This window comes from Lineus longissimus, chromosome 10 (assembly GCF_910592395.1).
Source record: "Lineus longissimus chromosome 10, tnLinLong1.2, whole genome shotgun sequence".
NCBI classification, from domain to species: domain Eukaryota; kingdom Metazoa; phylum Nemertea; class Pilidiophora; order Heteronemertea; family Lineidae; genus Lineus; species Lineus longissimus.
The window spans coordinates 14,829,601-14,845,951 of NC_088317.1; the positions used below are offsets into that span (position 1 = coordinate 14,829,601).

At 39.6% G+C, this 16,351-nt stretch overlaps 1 protein-coding gene across 2 annotated transcripts in view; it reads left to right on the plus strand.

Moving 5' to 3' along the window:
* The window catches only part of LOC135494535 (atrial natriuretic peptide receptor 1-like), a 36,532-nt gene that overhangs the window by 2,734 nt on the left and 17,447 nt on the right, over nt 1–16,351 (plus strand). The window contains exons 3-11 of one of the 2 annotated variants that reach the window (XM_064782591.1): nt 4,986–5,096; nt 8,215–8,405; nt 9,182–9,317; nt 9,669–9,896; nt 10,235–10,313; nt 11,139–11,238; nt 11,593–11,724; nt 15,484–15,639; nt 16,092–16,169. In XM_064782591.1, coding sequence (XP_064638661.1) covers nt 4,986–5,096; nt 8,215–8,405; nt 9,182–9,317; nt 9,669–9,896; nt 10,235–10,313; nt 11,139–11,238; nt 11,593–11,724; nt 15,484–15,639; nt 16,092–16,169 — 1,211 coding nt within the window. Of the gene's footprint in view, nt 1–4,985; nt 5,097–8,214; nt 8,406–9,181; nt 9,318–9,668; nt 9,897–10,234; nt 10,314–11,138; nt 11,239–11,592; nt 11,725–12,943; nt 12,971–15,483; nt 15,640–16,091; nt 16,170–16,351 lie in introns of both variants that reach the window. The other variant, XM_064782592.1, reaches the window with a different exon arrangement.

Below are 16,351 nucleotides of genomic sequence, written 5' to 3' on the forward strand. Positions count from 1 at the left end.
TGCTGGTACTCATAATAGATAGGAGTCTTGATGTATTTTTTTTGTAATAAGCGACAGAAAATTGTGATATTCAGCAAATGTTTTTATGAGGTATACCCTGGTCAAATACCCAGAGATTAGATTGTTAGTAAATATCTTACTACCAAGATTAAAGGCATTTAAAACTGTAAAACACGATTTGTCTAGTCGAGCCAACTTTTTAAAACAATGCAAGAGATGATTGTCTGGTTATATCGACATAATTATACTTAGCTTACAGCCTCAACAGAATCTGACATTATCGAACAATCAATAGACTCTGAACTTCACTGTTGTGCAACAAGATCAGTCATTTCACCGATGTCATTTAGACTATTTTAAACAAATAATTACCATTCGCCTACGGGAGTCCTTGAGTCGAACTATATCAAAGGCTGCAGTGCATGGATGCACATCGTAAATCAATGAAATGTAGAGTGCTTCGGCGACTATGCATTTGATATTGTAATAATATGGTACGATACCGTCACTCCAGAGATTTATCAAGTTATACAAGTATAACTTTACGATAAAGATATCGCCGTCGTGACAGTTTTGAATGCGCTAGAATAGAATATTCTTGAGTCAAAAGATTATGATTTATTAGGCGGTGTTGATCTCTTAGGGATTGAAGGCCTTGGGTCTCTCTTACACCACAATACTGACAGAGAGAATAAGCTTGAATTCTATACTGCTTTGGAGATAAGCGATGTACACATACCGACATGCGAGGTTCGAAATATGGGCCGCTCCCCCAACGAAACCCTTTTGCAAACCACACACCATTTAGCCGCGTATCGTTCACACTGTGGAGCAGCTGATAAATAATGGAATTATCCATCAATGACTTGTTATCATATATCACTTGGGGTTCAAATGAACGGTGGTGAGAAATCTGTGGTAATTAAGTAAACATAAGCTAGCCAACAACATATGACAGGACATCAGAGCAGAATCTGTGGAGTGTTATAAAACAAAATATACCACGCAAAGCATCCGTGGAAACTCTTAAAGGTGGCGTCAAGAAACTTGATATATAACAATCTCTCGCAGCGTGCCGTGCAGGTGGCATGGAAACCAATCATCTCTCAAAATTGTGGCTTGATATAATGGTTTAATGTAAACAATGATCTTCTTTTTCGTGAACATCAAATCGCACTGATAAAATAAGCTAATTTTGATAAAAAAATGTGCAAGAAATAGCTTTTTAGCACGCAGTCTCCCAATGAGAGGTCGACGCTTCATTTGCTCCGAGAAAACCGGAAGAGACCAAATGTACGCTTAATTGTAAACCGTGTTTGTCGATCACTAAGCAGAACTATTTCCAATGACGAGGCTTGGAGGTTGCGCATGTCAAAATGTCAGCCACGTGCTGACGTCCAGATCTAAAATGTATGCAATATAAAACGCAATTTTTATCATGCCTCAGGCCGGCTGGGCACAATGTCCGTTTCAACGTGTTGGACCATTGAAGGGTCTCTAGTGTTTTAGAAGCAAATACGCTTAGTCTAAAATATTTATCCAATTCGTGGAATGACACCTTGCTTTGTCGGCTAGGACGTCTCTTCGGATAAATTATGCATAGACAAATACGCATTCTCCTGGAAAAGGAGATTAATTTCGACAAAAACATGTAGTTGCAAGCACCGTGAAAGTAATCATATTATGGATATCTTATTGGATGCTTTATCAGGTATTGATTCGAGATAACCGACACTCGGTTCTGAAAAATCTGACCAACTCTAAGCTGCGCTCACTGCTGAACACGACAGCACCCAGCAAAAATTATCTTAACACGATGCAATGTTGTTTTGCCTTGTTTTTATCGTAACTGTCAATGTGACAACATTAAAGTGTTCATTGGCGACGTTTCTTTTCACGACGCTCTGCATCTGGTGATCTTCTCTAGCCTATGCCAAAAGTTGCCTGTATGGTCTTCATGTCAAACTCGAGATCCCTTCGCAAGCTGTTTCTTGCTATTTTCCTCTCCGCTAAACCCCAGCGTCCGCGGACTATTTCTAGCTCCACTCGCGTCGCGTTCCTCTCTTCTATCTCCCCACATGTCGCCTAGTATGCACCCCGAGTGCCGATAGTTCTTTTGATCCTCTAGGGCTAGAATATCATTTGAAACCGTCTACATGATCAACTCCACCTGACCGTGGAGGCAATCAATCACAGTAACCTGCTAGTTAAATATGCTCACTGTGGTGTCGTGTTGTCAATAATTTAGAATATCAACCTCTAACCAGAACTGGGATTTACCTTTCTTATCGACGGAGTGCACTCTCGCCTTTCAGCAATAAACCAAATATAAGTGCCAATATTAAGTAAATACTATATTTATAGTGTAGCTCTCGGCGTATCTTTCCTAGTGCGTGGCACCTTAGTTATGAATGCTCCTTTCTAAATAATTTGGATAACAGGTCTTCGTGAGCGGCGAACAATTTTTCTCTCACCTCATCACATGCGGTAGAAAGACTTTGGGTCAGTTACAAATGCCTCTTAAAGTTAGTAGTCCTATATTGAACATAATAAGGCTTTTATGCAACTGTGACATGCTAAAATGGTAAAATCTTGGTAAATTGACAATACGGCTGGAAAATCCCAGTGTGACTTGGGCAAGCACTAGTAGATAGCGCCTTGACTAATTTTATTAAACGTAGAAACTTAAACGTGTATACATTCGGCTTATAAGACTGATTTTATAAATTCAACCATTTGGTGCGATTATATCAATTATTTTGTGATATTAACCAAACGTAAAATATATTCAAGAAAATACCAATACCATGTTTTAACACCCTGTATGTCCCTCCGAAAAGAAGTGCTTTTGCCCCTGAATCATCTTCCTTGTTCAGCTGCATTACGGAGATGTGTTAGGCAAATATCCAAGCGAATGAGACGGATAATTTTCCATTTTGATATCCGGACAATAATGATCACTCCGGATCAAATAAACTACCTGTGCAGGTTACACCGCAATCAGCAAGAAAATAAACATTTCTTCGCTTACTACTGCATCTGGCACGACGACTCTGGATGGTTTTTTCCCTCCAAAAGCAAGACACGAGATGTAAACATCGTCCCCTATGTAATCATTTAGTCCGACAGACAAACGCGGTAACTTCAGATGTATGCTGATTTATTAAGGCAATTTGTATGGACCACACCCTGATATTTTGTCTTCGGAAGTTGCTTTGAATCATTATTACAGTCTAAAAAATGAATTCATGACCTGGATCCGAATCCATCACATGTTGAAACGATCACGAAGTGTCACTTTAGCACAACATTGAGTAAATGACAGGTTATTCGAGTTGTTTATTCCAAATCCTGCTGCATCTACATACATTTACTAGTTAACTTTTCTAAATCTATCATTACTGTAACATTGAAGCGCCGCAATGTGTAAATTGGCTCAACATTCCGTAAATAACGCGTTTTATTCGGTAAAACCGTATTCGAGTTGCTCTAAGTACTACAACAGAATCTGTGTATATCAAATTGACCTTTATTTTTTTCTGAATCTGTAGAATTAAAGGGTCGAAGTGTGTAATTTAGCATAACATTGATCAAGTAAATGACGCTTTTTATAGGAATAAAACGTTATCTGCGTTGCTCTGATTTTGGATATTTCACACTCTGATGATTGTTGATGATCCATCAACTTTATACTGTAAAATAAGACAAATATGTGATTTTGCACATCATTTGAGTAAAAAGCGAATTTTATGTGGTGAAATACTTTGAACGTACTTTGCGTTGGGTTACATGTGCTAACCATCCGTCTATAGGGCAGGACCGTTTATACAGGGCAGGACACTTTTCCCGGGGGACATTTGCTACACCGACACCGCAATACGTAACAGCTAAGTTCAACAACCTGTACACAATCAAGGATACTGATACCGTCTTCATCAAGTCGTCAATTGATTACCTTCTAGGTGTCATCATGATAAAAACACTCTTGCCTATATATAGTTTACTGTCTGTATCGGAGGCGATTACCGTGGCAAAATGGCATGCATTCCGTTAGCTTATCCGAGCGTACTGACACAGAGTCGTTACGGCGCGTTTTCATGCATAATATAAGGTTAAGTGGTACAATTATAATAACCCCAGTGCTCTCTCTGCGCGCAATAATATGTACTGACTGATCTATTCTACACTGTTGGGGCTATAGTTGCCGCAGGGTTATAATTGTATCACTTTACCTGTATATTGATTTTGTACTGACTGATCTATTCTACACTGCAGGGGCTATAGTTGCCCCAGGGTTATAATTGTACCATTTTACCTGTAAATTGATTTTGTACTGACTGATCTATTCTACACTGCTGGGGCTATAGTTGCCCCAGAGTTATAATTGTACCACTTTACCTGTATATTGATTTTGTACTGACTGATCTATTCTACACTGCTGGGGCTATAGTTGCCCCAGAGTTATAATTGTACCATTTTACCTGTATATTGATTTTGCACTGACTGATCTATTCTACACTGCTGGGGCTATAGTTGCCCCAGGGTTATAATTGTACCACTTTACATGTATATTGATTTTGCACTGACTGATCTATTCTACACTGTTGGGGCTATAGTTGCCCTAGAGTTATAATTGTACCACTTTACCTGTATATTGATTTTGTACTGACTGATCTATTCTACACTGCTGGGGCTGTAGTTGCCCCAGGGTTATAATTGTACCACTTTACCTGTATATTGATTTTGAAGCCTAGAACAATGTACAACGTCATTGCAAAATAACACGTGTTTTTAACGGACATGTGGTTTGAAAGAATTTGATCAAGAAATTACTTTCATCAATCCGGATCTAATGAATTCAACTCGGCTCAAATGAAAAGCTGCGTTGCAAATTCAAGTTCAATTTTCAGATGTTTGAACGAATGGAGCAGGCATTTTAAAACCTCTTTTTCGTAAAGAATTGTGGCATAATTCTTTATCTTCAGTTATCATCATCTGCGCATCTGGAGGCGATGTGAGGGAAATGATGCTGACTGCCCTCGACCAGGGGTTGGTGGATGGAAATTATGTCTTCTTCACCATAGACATCTTACAAGGTAAGTAATATGCTTCGGACACGATCGGTCCGGCAGGTTTACGCTGAGCGCGATTTTGAGAACTTGCTATTTTATGCTTCTCCACTGTTCCCGAACCGAACCGGTGTGCAAGGGATAGTAGTCCTAGGGCTGATAGTCCGTGTAACAATAGCCCGCATTGCTAAACGTTTTGGTTAGGGTTAGCGGTACAATAGATCATGCTGCTTAATTGATCAAATACAATGCTACCGGACTATGACTCCTGGGGGACTATATCCGCTGTCACACCGGCACAAGTCTGCTTTGCGATGTCGCATGCGCTGTGCGATTCCGTCAGTTGTTATCTGGCATAAGTGTACTGTAGTTATATACACTGAATGCGATTGCGATATCAGATGCAGCAGTCTTCTGTAACATTACTACAGCGACCTACAAACAGATAAACAATGCAAAATCGCATGCGAAATGCGAATTCATGAGGAAACTGCATCCAGTTTAAGCAAGTATGCCTTATGCACACTTGTAGAATGGGGAGGTTTCCGCTGAGTGGGATTTCGAGAACTCGCTGAACCGTCATGACTATTTCGTTTTGTGCCTTACTGCACCTACACCAAACCAATGAATTTTTCACAAAAAAATACAATTTGTTTATCAAATCATTCTCGAAGGGTCCATTTAGAGAATGAGTGATGGAAAGAAATACATGTAGTAACATGTAAGACTATGTTTAAACCGTTCGGGCAATCCCAATTACAGATACCCAAGAGCCTATCACGATTCTCGTTGGACATACATGTACTTTCCAAAGCCGACCATTTTCAGACGGCACCTCCGTCTTCTACCGATTTCGACACTTCCTTTTTTTCATGAATCCCAATTGTAACTTCTGGGTTATACATACACACGCCAACGAAGGTAATTATTTTTTTGCGTATTAACCCGACTCTGTTTTTCGGGATCGATGGGTTGGAAAATAATGCGAGTATCACAAAACGATATCAGGTCATATCAGGCCAGGTCAGGACAGGTCGTGGTCGAAATGACTTTGTTTAAGAGCACACGATTCAAGACCAGGCCCTCTTTCATCAAGCAATTTCCAAAGACGTTGACCTAAACTTTTGCTAATATTCAGAAACTTGTCATTATGAATCCATTTCTACGTCTGCAGCATCCTAAGACAATATGTCATAATAGATTTATGTGTACTAATGGCGACATGACTACCAAGTCTTTCATGATTATTGAGCCAGTTGTCCACTAATAGGACTTGGGACTCGCGTAATACCCAACAGATGCAATATTCGCGTTCGTTAACAGACGTCCTAATGACCGGCTTCTTTTTATCGCGGGTGATGATGAGTTTAATGTTGAATTGTTTCGTTGGAAGAGTGTGGCGAATTGCTTAAGATGCGAGCAATAATTATGAGATATGTTTTGTAGCGTAATGTAGCTTTCATAAAACAGCTAATCAACAGTAATTAAGATCAGGGTCTAGATCAATAACAATCTCTTGCTTGAGACTAAACGTTGTTTGACATGGAAATATGTGTACTTCTCCATTGAAAAAGCACGAGTTCTGATCTTTAGAAAACTGATTATGTCTTAAAAGAGTCACAGTAAGTGTCATGATCTTGTCATAGTTGTCATAAAACCATGCACAACTTATAGGGTTAGATGTCGATAAGGTGGGTAATTAGTCAAGGTGTTGAGTAATACTTATCACGTATCAGACGAAAGTCACTTTGGTCAAAGCAATTCCATTCTCCAGGGAGGAGAATGGAATTGTCGATTCGGTAAAAACCTTATGTGCCAATCTAAACCGGAAAAGCCGTAAACTATTGAAGCTTTTACTTTCACCCTTTTGATCGCTTTTTTTATTCGTTCTCTGTGTATGATTCTTATTGCATATTTGTGTTGTCCCCTTATTTGGAGGTTTTTTACAATAAATTATTATTATTATTATGTATCAAATGCAAGATAATATTGAATACCACCAATGAGGCGTCATGTTACAATGTGGAGATTTGCAAGGTATTTACTAGGGTGAATAGTGTTAATGAGGGTCTTATTAATGCAATTTGCATTTTGAGACAAAATCGGCATTATTGCATTATTCTAATTATGTTTACTTGGTTATTACATAATTCAAATCATTGGTACCTTCCCGCGACACGTAAGCTAAGTGAGAAAATACTGTTCTTGGCTGACTCGAGAAAGTCAACAGAACTAAACTTAGAGGACTTGAGCCAGTTTTCAAGATGGCAACTTGCTCAGATAATTCGGGGAATAATTTCCTTCCCTGTCAGTGCAAACGGATGAATGAAGGAGAAAATAAATGTTGCCAGACTAACATGTCGTGGGGATCAAGTTGGGCCAAGGGAGAGAGGTGCCTAGGAAGGGAAGGGGCAAGGGATTTTTGAAAAAATATTTGAAGATGGCCTTTGAAATGTAGATGAAAAGCTCGCGATCGACTCTCATCCTACCTCGACTTGGTCGACATTTAGGACTCCTTTCATAAGAATCAGATAACTTGTTTAACAGCAAAACCAATTCGGACTGAAATGTATCAGGATTTAAAAAAATGCACTGATGAAGAAAATTATATGCTTACTGGAGAGAGGCAGTGCTGAGTCAGTTTCAATAAATCCTCAGACACGCTGGAGTGTTTTATTACCATTAACAACCGGCTCCTCTTCCATACATTGTATATAATGATACAAATTGAAAAGGTTTTCTTTTTAATCATCATTGTAAACGGATTGAGAACTCACAGTGGAGTATCCACTCAAAGTTAACGAGCGGACTATAGCTTGTGTTTTCTTTTCTCGCGAAGAGGATGTTTATTGCGCCTGGCATGACAGTTGATCATGATCGGGAACAGATCACAATTTATATCTTATTGCAAGACACTTCTCCTTTGATAGCCAGATTAAATAGATTTTCATAGATTTTTTCTTGTACGCGTGTGCACTTCAAATAGGAAATGCCTCATGCGTAATTAATACATGTAATCTAAAATACAAAATAAAAATACAGTAATTTTGGCAAGCGCCCCATGCTCATACGGTGGAAAGGTGACGCTGTCACATTGATGAACTGCTGTGTGAATGAAATGTTCCTGCTGAAATTATATTTTCAGATGCGGTGAAGGGTATAAATACATGGATGGGAGATGACGGCAGAGATGCAGACGCGGAGATAGCCTTTAATGCAATAATGAATATCCATCATCAGTCACCTCACACCACAGCATACGCCAACTTCGAGAAAGAGGTCAGATCCCGCATGAAGGATGCCCCGTTCTTTCTACCTATGAACGACTTGGAAAGAGTAAGACGTTTAACAATTCAGCATCGTCCTTGGTGCGCACGAACCGGTCAAGTGGGCAGGACATTTAAGATCCAGCTTGTGTTTGCTTTCCTCTCGAAAGATGATCTTGGGTGTTTATTGCGTCAACCTTTGCTTACAGAGAGCTCTCGTCGGCGGGAATTGCCACGCGTAGGTTGAGAGTCAATATAGCGATGGACCTCTCCCATAGTCCACTTAAGGATTAGACTCCCATACAGCAGACTGATTTATTCCCATACAAACGATTGCCTTTAAATCAGGTCAGATGTTCATGATCACAGTGTGTGCTAATTCTGTCTGTACAGTAAAATACGTAATTAAAAATCTCTTTATGGTTTTACTATTCAGGGGAACAAGAATTACGTAAATATATCCTGACCCTGGCAATACCCCTATCCTAAACCATAACCAACGTATTCCTGCTTCAAACCCCGACCGCCCCTAACCTAGCCTCTTACCCTAACTCAAACATTATATAGACCAGGCTCAGTCTGCAACCAGTCCCCAACACATTTCCTGTCATTTTCCATAGCAGATAGCTCCTTAAAACATAGCTTTGGAATTCGGGGGGAAAAAAACAGGGAATCACAAGACCCGAAGATCCTGGTACCCGGGAACAGAGAACAGTGGGAACAGAGAACAGTGGGAACAGAGAACAGTGGGAACAGAGAACCTGGGAAAGAGAGGAGCGGGGAGCGATTTATTTTCCTGAAGCCTTTCGTTGGGGAACATAGAGATGGTCTCTTCCCTCGTTCTAGGTGGACGTGCACGCTGGTCTACTCTACGATGCCTTCTACCTATATGCCTACGCGTTGAACGATACACTACAAGAGAACCATAGCGAGCATGATGGCAAGATTGTGGCAAGCAAAATGTTTAACAGGTCGTTTTTAGGTAAGAAATAGTTTTAGATAGGATTCTTAGTTAAGATATTGTTCCGTTTCTTGTGGTTTTGTTCGATAACAGGGTTTTTTTTGTAAATGCGATCTTTTCTAGCATTTGAAGCATTTGAATCGTGATGTATGTGTTTTATGATATACCGCCGTCCGCTAACATCCTTTGATCCCGTATATTCCGGGGCCTACACGATTCTGACTTAAATGTAATACATTCTGTATCCGTTGGCCAAACGTCGTTCAAATAAGTGAGCGTATTGTGTTACGTCAGACTGACATCCATTCAAACAAAGTATGGAAGCTGACTTTCCTAAACTGATTTTACATTTGTATTCTTATCCTTTTCCAGGCATTTCAGGCGAGGTAATAATTGACCAATACGGAGACCGAGACCCTAACTACGCCCTCCAAGACTACCAAAACGCACATTTTGAAGATTTCGCCGACTACAACACGAACAATGACAACTTCACTATAAGAGAACACGTGAAGGTCATCTACCCAGGCGGCAAGATGAAACCACCATTGGACCATCCACGTTGCGGTTGGAATAACGAATATTGCCCGGATAATACAAGTTAGTGTCAGTGTGTGTGGTGATTCACTTCACTAATGACGGACCAGACTATAATGTAGTCCTTCCTTATTTTGCTTAAGCCCTTCGCTCCTCTGAGAGCATAGGCTGCTAACAACTTTACCTCATCGTCTTCTGTTCCTGGCGATCCCCTCCATCTGGTCTTCATGTCACTCTCAAGGTCCCGTCGCCAGCAACTGTGCAATATTAGTGTAAAATGTGTTTGATAAAAACGTTTCTCCAAAATCTATTGCCATTCAAAATTTTCGTGTTTGTCATACTCTGCTGATGACATCTTTTGAAAAAAAACACCAATTTAAACTATGCCTTCGTGTTTTCAGTGACAGCGGTGATAGCATCGGTGGTAAGCATTCTAGTCCTAATGGCGGCTGGATTCGGCGTTTTCACCTACTTTTATAGGTAAGCAAAGTAAAATATATAAGTTAAAGGCGGTTTATAGTCTGATATCAACTACGATAGAGGTTGTCTTCCGACTTTACACTTTAACCTCGGTGTAACATTCTTAATCAAGCCGTGACAGAATAAAATGTTACCTTTTAGTGGTAATTTATTTCGAAAACAAGCTACCGATTTATCAATTATTGTGACTCTTAAATTTTTCTTCCCGATAATTCGACCTTTCCCTACAATTGACTGCTCTATAGGGAGACCAACTTTACAATAAGGTCAGTTATGGCCCTCCAAGAGGCTAGTGAGGCCTACCTCGTCGGATTTTTCGAGGACACCAATAGGGGAGGGGGGAAATGTGTCAATCTGTCCTTCAGCGCTCCCAAAACAGGAGGGAAAACCCTCCCAGAAACGGAAACACTGAAAAAATGTTGACCTTGCATGAGAAGTATAACTCAATGAGCTGCTCATTTATAGCGCTTCAACCTGGGCATTTTTGAACGGTAATACAACATGTACAAAGAGACATGTCTAAAGTCTCACGCCGACTGTGGGGTTCGAATCAGAGACCTCTTGATTCCTAGCCGGGATTTTGATGCAAAAATTTCAGGGTTTTTTGTGAGTTAGCGAGATCACCTCAGGAATATTGATGATGTTTCCAGGAAATACTACCTCGATCCGAGCCCAGCCGAGAAATGTGGTGTTGATTCACTAGGGTGCTACTGCTGAAACCGAAAGCTTCGGTCTGAAAGCTTCGGTCTGACCAGCTTTATGGCAGCTAGGATCGGCCAATAGTCCAGCAGTCTTTAACCTTTTTTCTAACTCTTTCCGTTTCAGAAAAATGCGGTTGGAAGCAGAACTGAAAGCCCACGATTTGTGGCAAATAAAATTCGAAGATATAGTGATAGTTACAGGACGAATAAGGACAAAATCTATGGTATGTATAATGATAATTTTAAAAAAGATTTAAAAATAATCCATTAATTTTTACTAAGTGAGTTTTAAAGAAGAAATGGTCGTAAAAGTAATGCGTTTCGACGCGCTAAATGCAGCTATCAATTTTAATCATCGATCGCAAAAAAGGATGCTAATCACAACCATAACTATCAGAGGATCGGGATAGTTAGATTCAGGAATAAGGAAAAAAGAAAAGGACTGGTAATCAAGGTCAACTTGGTGCCTGTATATCATTTACACACATAACGATTCCCATAATGCTTGGTACATGTAGGTGGCTCCTCTATATTCTAAGGATGGCACATGTTTTCATGTTTTCATTTTGCTTTAAAAGCTCTCCTTTTCGCCTATACGCTTCATCAGAGTAGACCCGCCAAGTAGAAAGAAAACATCTGATTGTGTCAGTTTGCCTGTACTTGGAAATGGTAGAGCAAAGTATACAGAAATGATCCCCAGACGTATTTCAGTAAGTCTGTGCAAATGTATCATAAATTTCAATCACAATGTAAGGGGTGTCAAATCACAGATGTCAAACACAGATGGTGTCGCATCACATTTCCTGAATGTCACCACACTACCTAATGAATGTCACATTCAGGGGCGTAGCTAGTTGAGTGGGAGAGCAGGGGGCAAATACCCCGGCCCATCCAGAAGTCAGCACAATGAGGTTTTTTTACCATGATTTCGGCAAGTATTTTTCAAGAAGTGCCATTTTGCTCCAAAGAGAACCTTTTGATCCCCCCCCCTCACAAGACCAAAAAGCTAGCTACGCCCTTGAAAAAAACAGCAATGTCGGTGATGTCACATCAAATGTTTGACCGCTGTATAAGATGAGAAGCCCAACAAATATGCGTCTTTGAGAAAGGACGGATGACATGTCAAAATGACTGATAGGTTTTACATGCATACAGTGTTCCACAGCCACAGCAGAGTCCATGTCCTACGCGGCAAGTCCCAACCTTCTTTCTGCTCCATCTAAACCCATGGTAGGTGCTTTGTAAGGGATTTTGTCAAATTCTTTCAATGTAAAAAATGTCACAAGCCCTTTTGTTCGAAAATTCTACATGTATTTTTACGTTATTTTAAATAGAGAAATTTATCTAAGAACAGAGAGTATCAATAAAATGATACAAAAGTTGTTTTTTGGGACGCTCGGTAAATCTTGCAATGAATTTTTGCCTGTATGCAGCTTAGAAATCATTCAAAAGTGGCCAATACTATTGGAAAGCAGTCGTGGATTACGAGAAGAGTGTCAAAAGTGACTTTGGCTAGATTAGAGCAACACCAATGAGCATGTAGAAAGCTGTACAGACATATATTGCTCAACATTTTATTCTCAAAGGCCTTTTAGTGAAAACGTTCCGATCACTTGTCTCTGTAATAATACTGCTAAGGGGATTTCAAAAAGAAGTAAGAATACGCGTTGATTTCATTTTCTACATGGTACATGTAATTAATGCAAGCGCGCCTAAATACACGCCGCTTATCTTTGAAGCAGCCATTGTTTTCTGAATAATGGTCACAGGTGAACGAATTTTCAGGCTTGGCTAGTCAGAAGGTCTATCACAAGATGTATGCCAAATGTCAAAAAAATACAACGCTCAATTTTAGAATGTATCATTTTGATTGAGACACTTTGTAGGAAATGTCATGGCATCATATTAATCAAAAGCGTGTTTATTTAGCTATCCTTTCCTAGCCGACAACAACTGGTAGGTGTTATCCCTAGACGTGGTAGACGCTTAGCGGTCTTCTGAAAATCACTTATGCCATGAGAGAAGAAGAAATATTGGATTGCAGTGCCCCACCCCCGAGAAAAACCCACAAAAAACCTAAAAAATGGCGACAAAAGTTTTTTAATGTGGCCGCAGATGAAGGTGAAAAATATGAAATTTTGGCAGGGAAATGGCTTGACCCCTCCCCTCTCGCCATATGAATAAAACCGGTTCTTCTTTCATGGCATCAAGCACATTTTAAGACGATCACATAAACTAGCTGAACATGCCAACACGGATATTGGGATACTTGTGTGTAAACAGTATTATCTTTAGTCAGTGAACCAGGATGTAAAATTAGTAGTGTAGTGCTTGGCCGTGACTGATAACACAGACACATGACAGAGGCGCATGACCTACTTTTAAAATTAAATAGTAGAAACAAATATTTGATAGCAATGTTTACTACTCTGGTAGTTGCTGTTGCGCGCACCGACTGTGAAATTACAAGTAGTTGTTCTAACTAGCAAAGTAGTAATTCTTAACCATTTTAATGATACATGTAGTTTTTACTACGTTTTTAGTTGGAACAACTAATTAATGGTTAGTTTTTACTAATTTCACAATACGTGTATGTCCAACTAACAAATTTTGCTTTCTGGAACGCACAGCTAGAGCCACCTATCGGCCGACTCTATGCACTAAATTTCTAGGAAGCCACGCCCCCACAAACCTCAACCAATGAAATCGCAGATAAACAACAACAAACCTGAACACGTTGGGGTATCGCGGCTGACTTTTGTTAAGACGTAGCGTAAACTACATTCTCTGTTCGCAATAGTATTTAACCTGGTTGACCAAATTTGTAAAGTCATTCATTGAAAAAGTAACAATTATACGAAATGTCTGAATAGAATGGAGTCGTTGTATTTGTTTATTTAAACCCCCACTCCAACTAACAAATGACAAATTGGTGTGTACACCGTCAAATAAACTGAATAATATTTTTGAGCATTTGGAAAACCTGAGGGTTTTTTCAGCAAATATAATAATAATTATTAAGGAAAAAGAAAAATTCTTTGAGATCTTCGAAAGCTCAAAAACCATTTTTGGGGTTTTTCATTTCTCTTATAAAAAAAACTTTGGCGGTGAATATTTTTGGTTGGCCTCAAACCGGCCCTTATTTTTAAATGTAGATGGGTGACTCATTAAATACTTCATTTTTTAATATCACCATCACTTGTCTCACTCGTCGAAGCTTTACCTGCACATAGTCGTCAAGCGTTAGTGCCTTCAAGAGATGCACTCGTAAAAATATAGGTCGTTCAGCTTTTCAAAAACCTTTTCTGATTTTGCGGCCAACGCAGGTATGCACCATGTAGAGGGTTTTCAGCGAAGAAAACCTTTGTGGGGTGCACATTTATGTTGGCCAAAAATCCATCCATGTATTTTCAAAAGTTCAACAACCTTTATTTCTAAGAGTGTACATACGGTAGTTTGCACCAAGATCGCATCTCACTTGAATCTGTAAGAAATCAGCAATATAAATGTCTGCGAGATCATTTAGCAGACTTAGATAATTAAAATCACTGTCGAAAAGAGGACATTTCTTTTTGGCCGGGTCTATTTGGCAAGCCGCTCGCCGAACAGGCATCTTTTTTTGTCCTGCTTGGAGAGCCGCTTGCCAAACAGCACTAAAAAGCCACCCTGTTCGGCCAGCCGGGCTAGCGAAACAGGTAAAAACTGTATATTTCTCATAGGTTAAATCCACTGTATATTGGCCTGGCCAACTTAGATAATTATGTAACAGTTACGGATCTAACTTTTGCATCTGGCAAACTAACTAGGATTCGTCACTTGGACGAATTTGACTTTCTCGAATATGAATCGTCATTGTGACGAAAGACGGGTCTTCGGAGACGCTTGAAAATTGCAAGTACGTTAAAACAAACAAACACGCCAATAGGTGTGTCACTGTGACAAAAGATACTGCTCAGTCTCTGGTGCTAGAATAACAAATATACATGTAATGTCTATGACAAACTTATGTTTTTCGTTTGCTGAGTATGGTGTTTCAGTGTAAGCATTTTCTTTCCTGTACTGCCGCGTGCATGTTCTTAGGATAAGTTCTATAAGCCAACCTTTTCTTCAGCTTTGTGACATATGGCAGCCGGTAAACTACCATGGACATTCAATTACTGTAAACCACCGAATTTACCAAAGAAAAAAATTGTTTTGCGATTTTTATTTCCTCGAATCTAGGGAACATTAAACAAAGTTTGCACCTGTGAAACTTTTTGATTGTTTCTGATTTGAGTGTTTCCGTTTGTTAAGTCTTTCCACTCAATGTTTAGAAACGCTGGAAGTTAGATTGGCAGGTTTTTTAGTGTTTCCCCCTGTTAAAAAACGTGGTCTCTCCATATATATTATCATAGTTGTCTAATGTATGGAAACACTGAAATATTTGTAAAAATCAAAGATGTTACACTAGTATTCTGTTTATTCAATAGCAAAGTCAACAACTCCGTTCTCTGGGCAGCGGGTCTTTCGTCAACAGTATCGACAAAAGCGAACATGAGCGACTGTCTGTTGGCGGACAGTCAGTCATAAGCAGCCAAGCCACAATGTCCAAGAGCCAGATGTTTACAGAAGTGGGCATTTATAAGGTGAGTGATTGCGAGCATCTCGGCATCTCAAGGGATTGCGTCCGTAGAGAATATAATGTCTGGCCCAAAGCCTGGCCCCCTCAGTCAGATACGTTAGGGGCTGCGTGCGCGTAACAATATTCTAGGGGAAGGGGGTCATTTGAGTTGAAAACTAGGGTATAAATCTCCGAGAAAACGAAAAAGGGGGTACTTTTCAAATAGATTTCTAACAACTCGTCCAAAGGGGTGCTTTTTCATTAAAACGTGCGACATGTTTACTGATTTTACCTTGCATTCGGAATAAAAACTCATAAATATTGAAAATGGGTTGAAATAAGTCAGTTAAAAAGGTAATTTCTTGCAAGAAATCCCCGAGAAATTTAGATGGCAATCCCCTAGAAAGGGGGTCATTTTAGAATATTGGTACGAGCACCGGTCCCCATTAATCTGAAACAATGCTGTCTACATTTCAGGGAAATTATGTTGCAATGAAAAAAATTCACAGGAAATCAATACAATTCACGAGAGAAGTTTTACTGGAATTGAAAGAGGTAAGCTTGAATACGTATGTTCAGTAATAGAATAGCCAGGTGCCGTGTTGATCAAGATAGATAATACCAGAACGAAAATAACAACTTCATATCTTTGTAGATAAAGTTAAGTTTGAAGCTCTGCCAGAGGAAAGTCTGACAGAGCTTTAAACAGGAACAAGTAACATAGTACAGTGATGTGG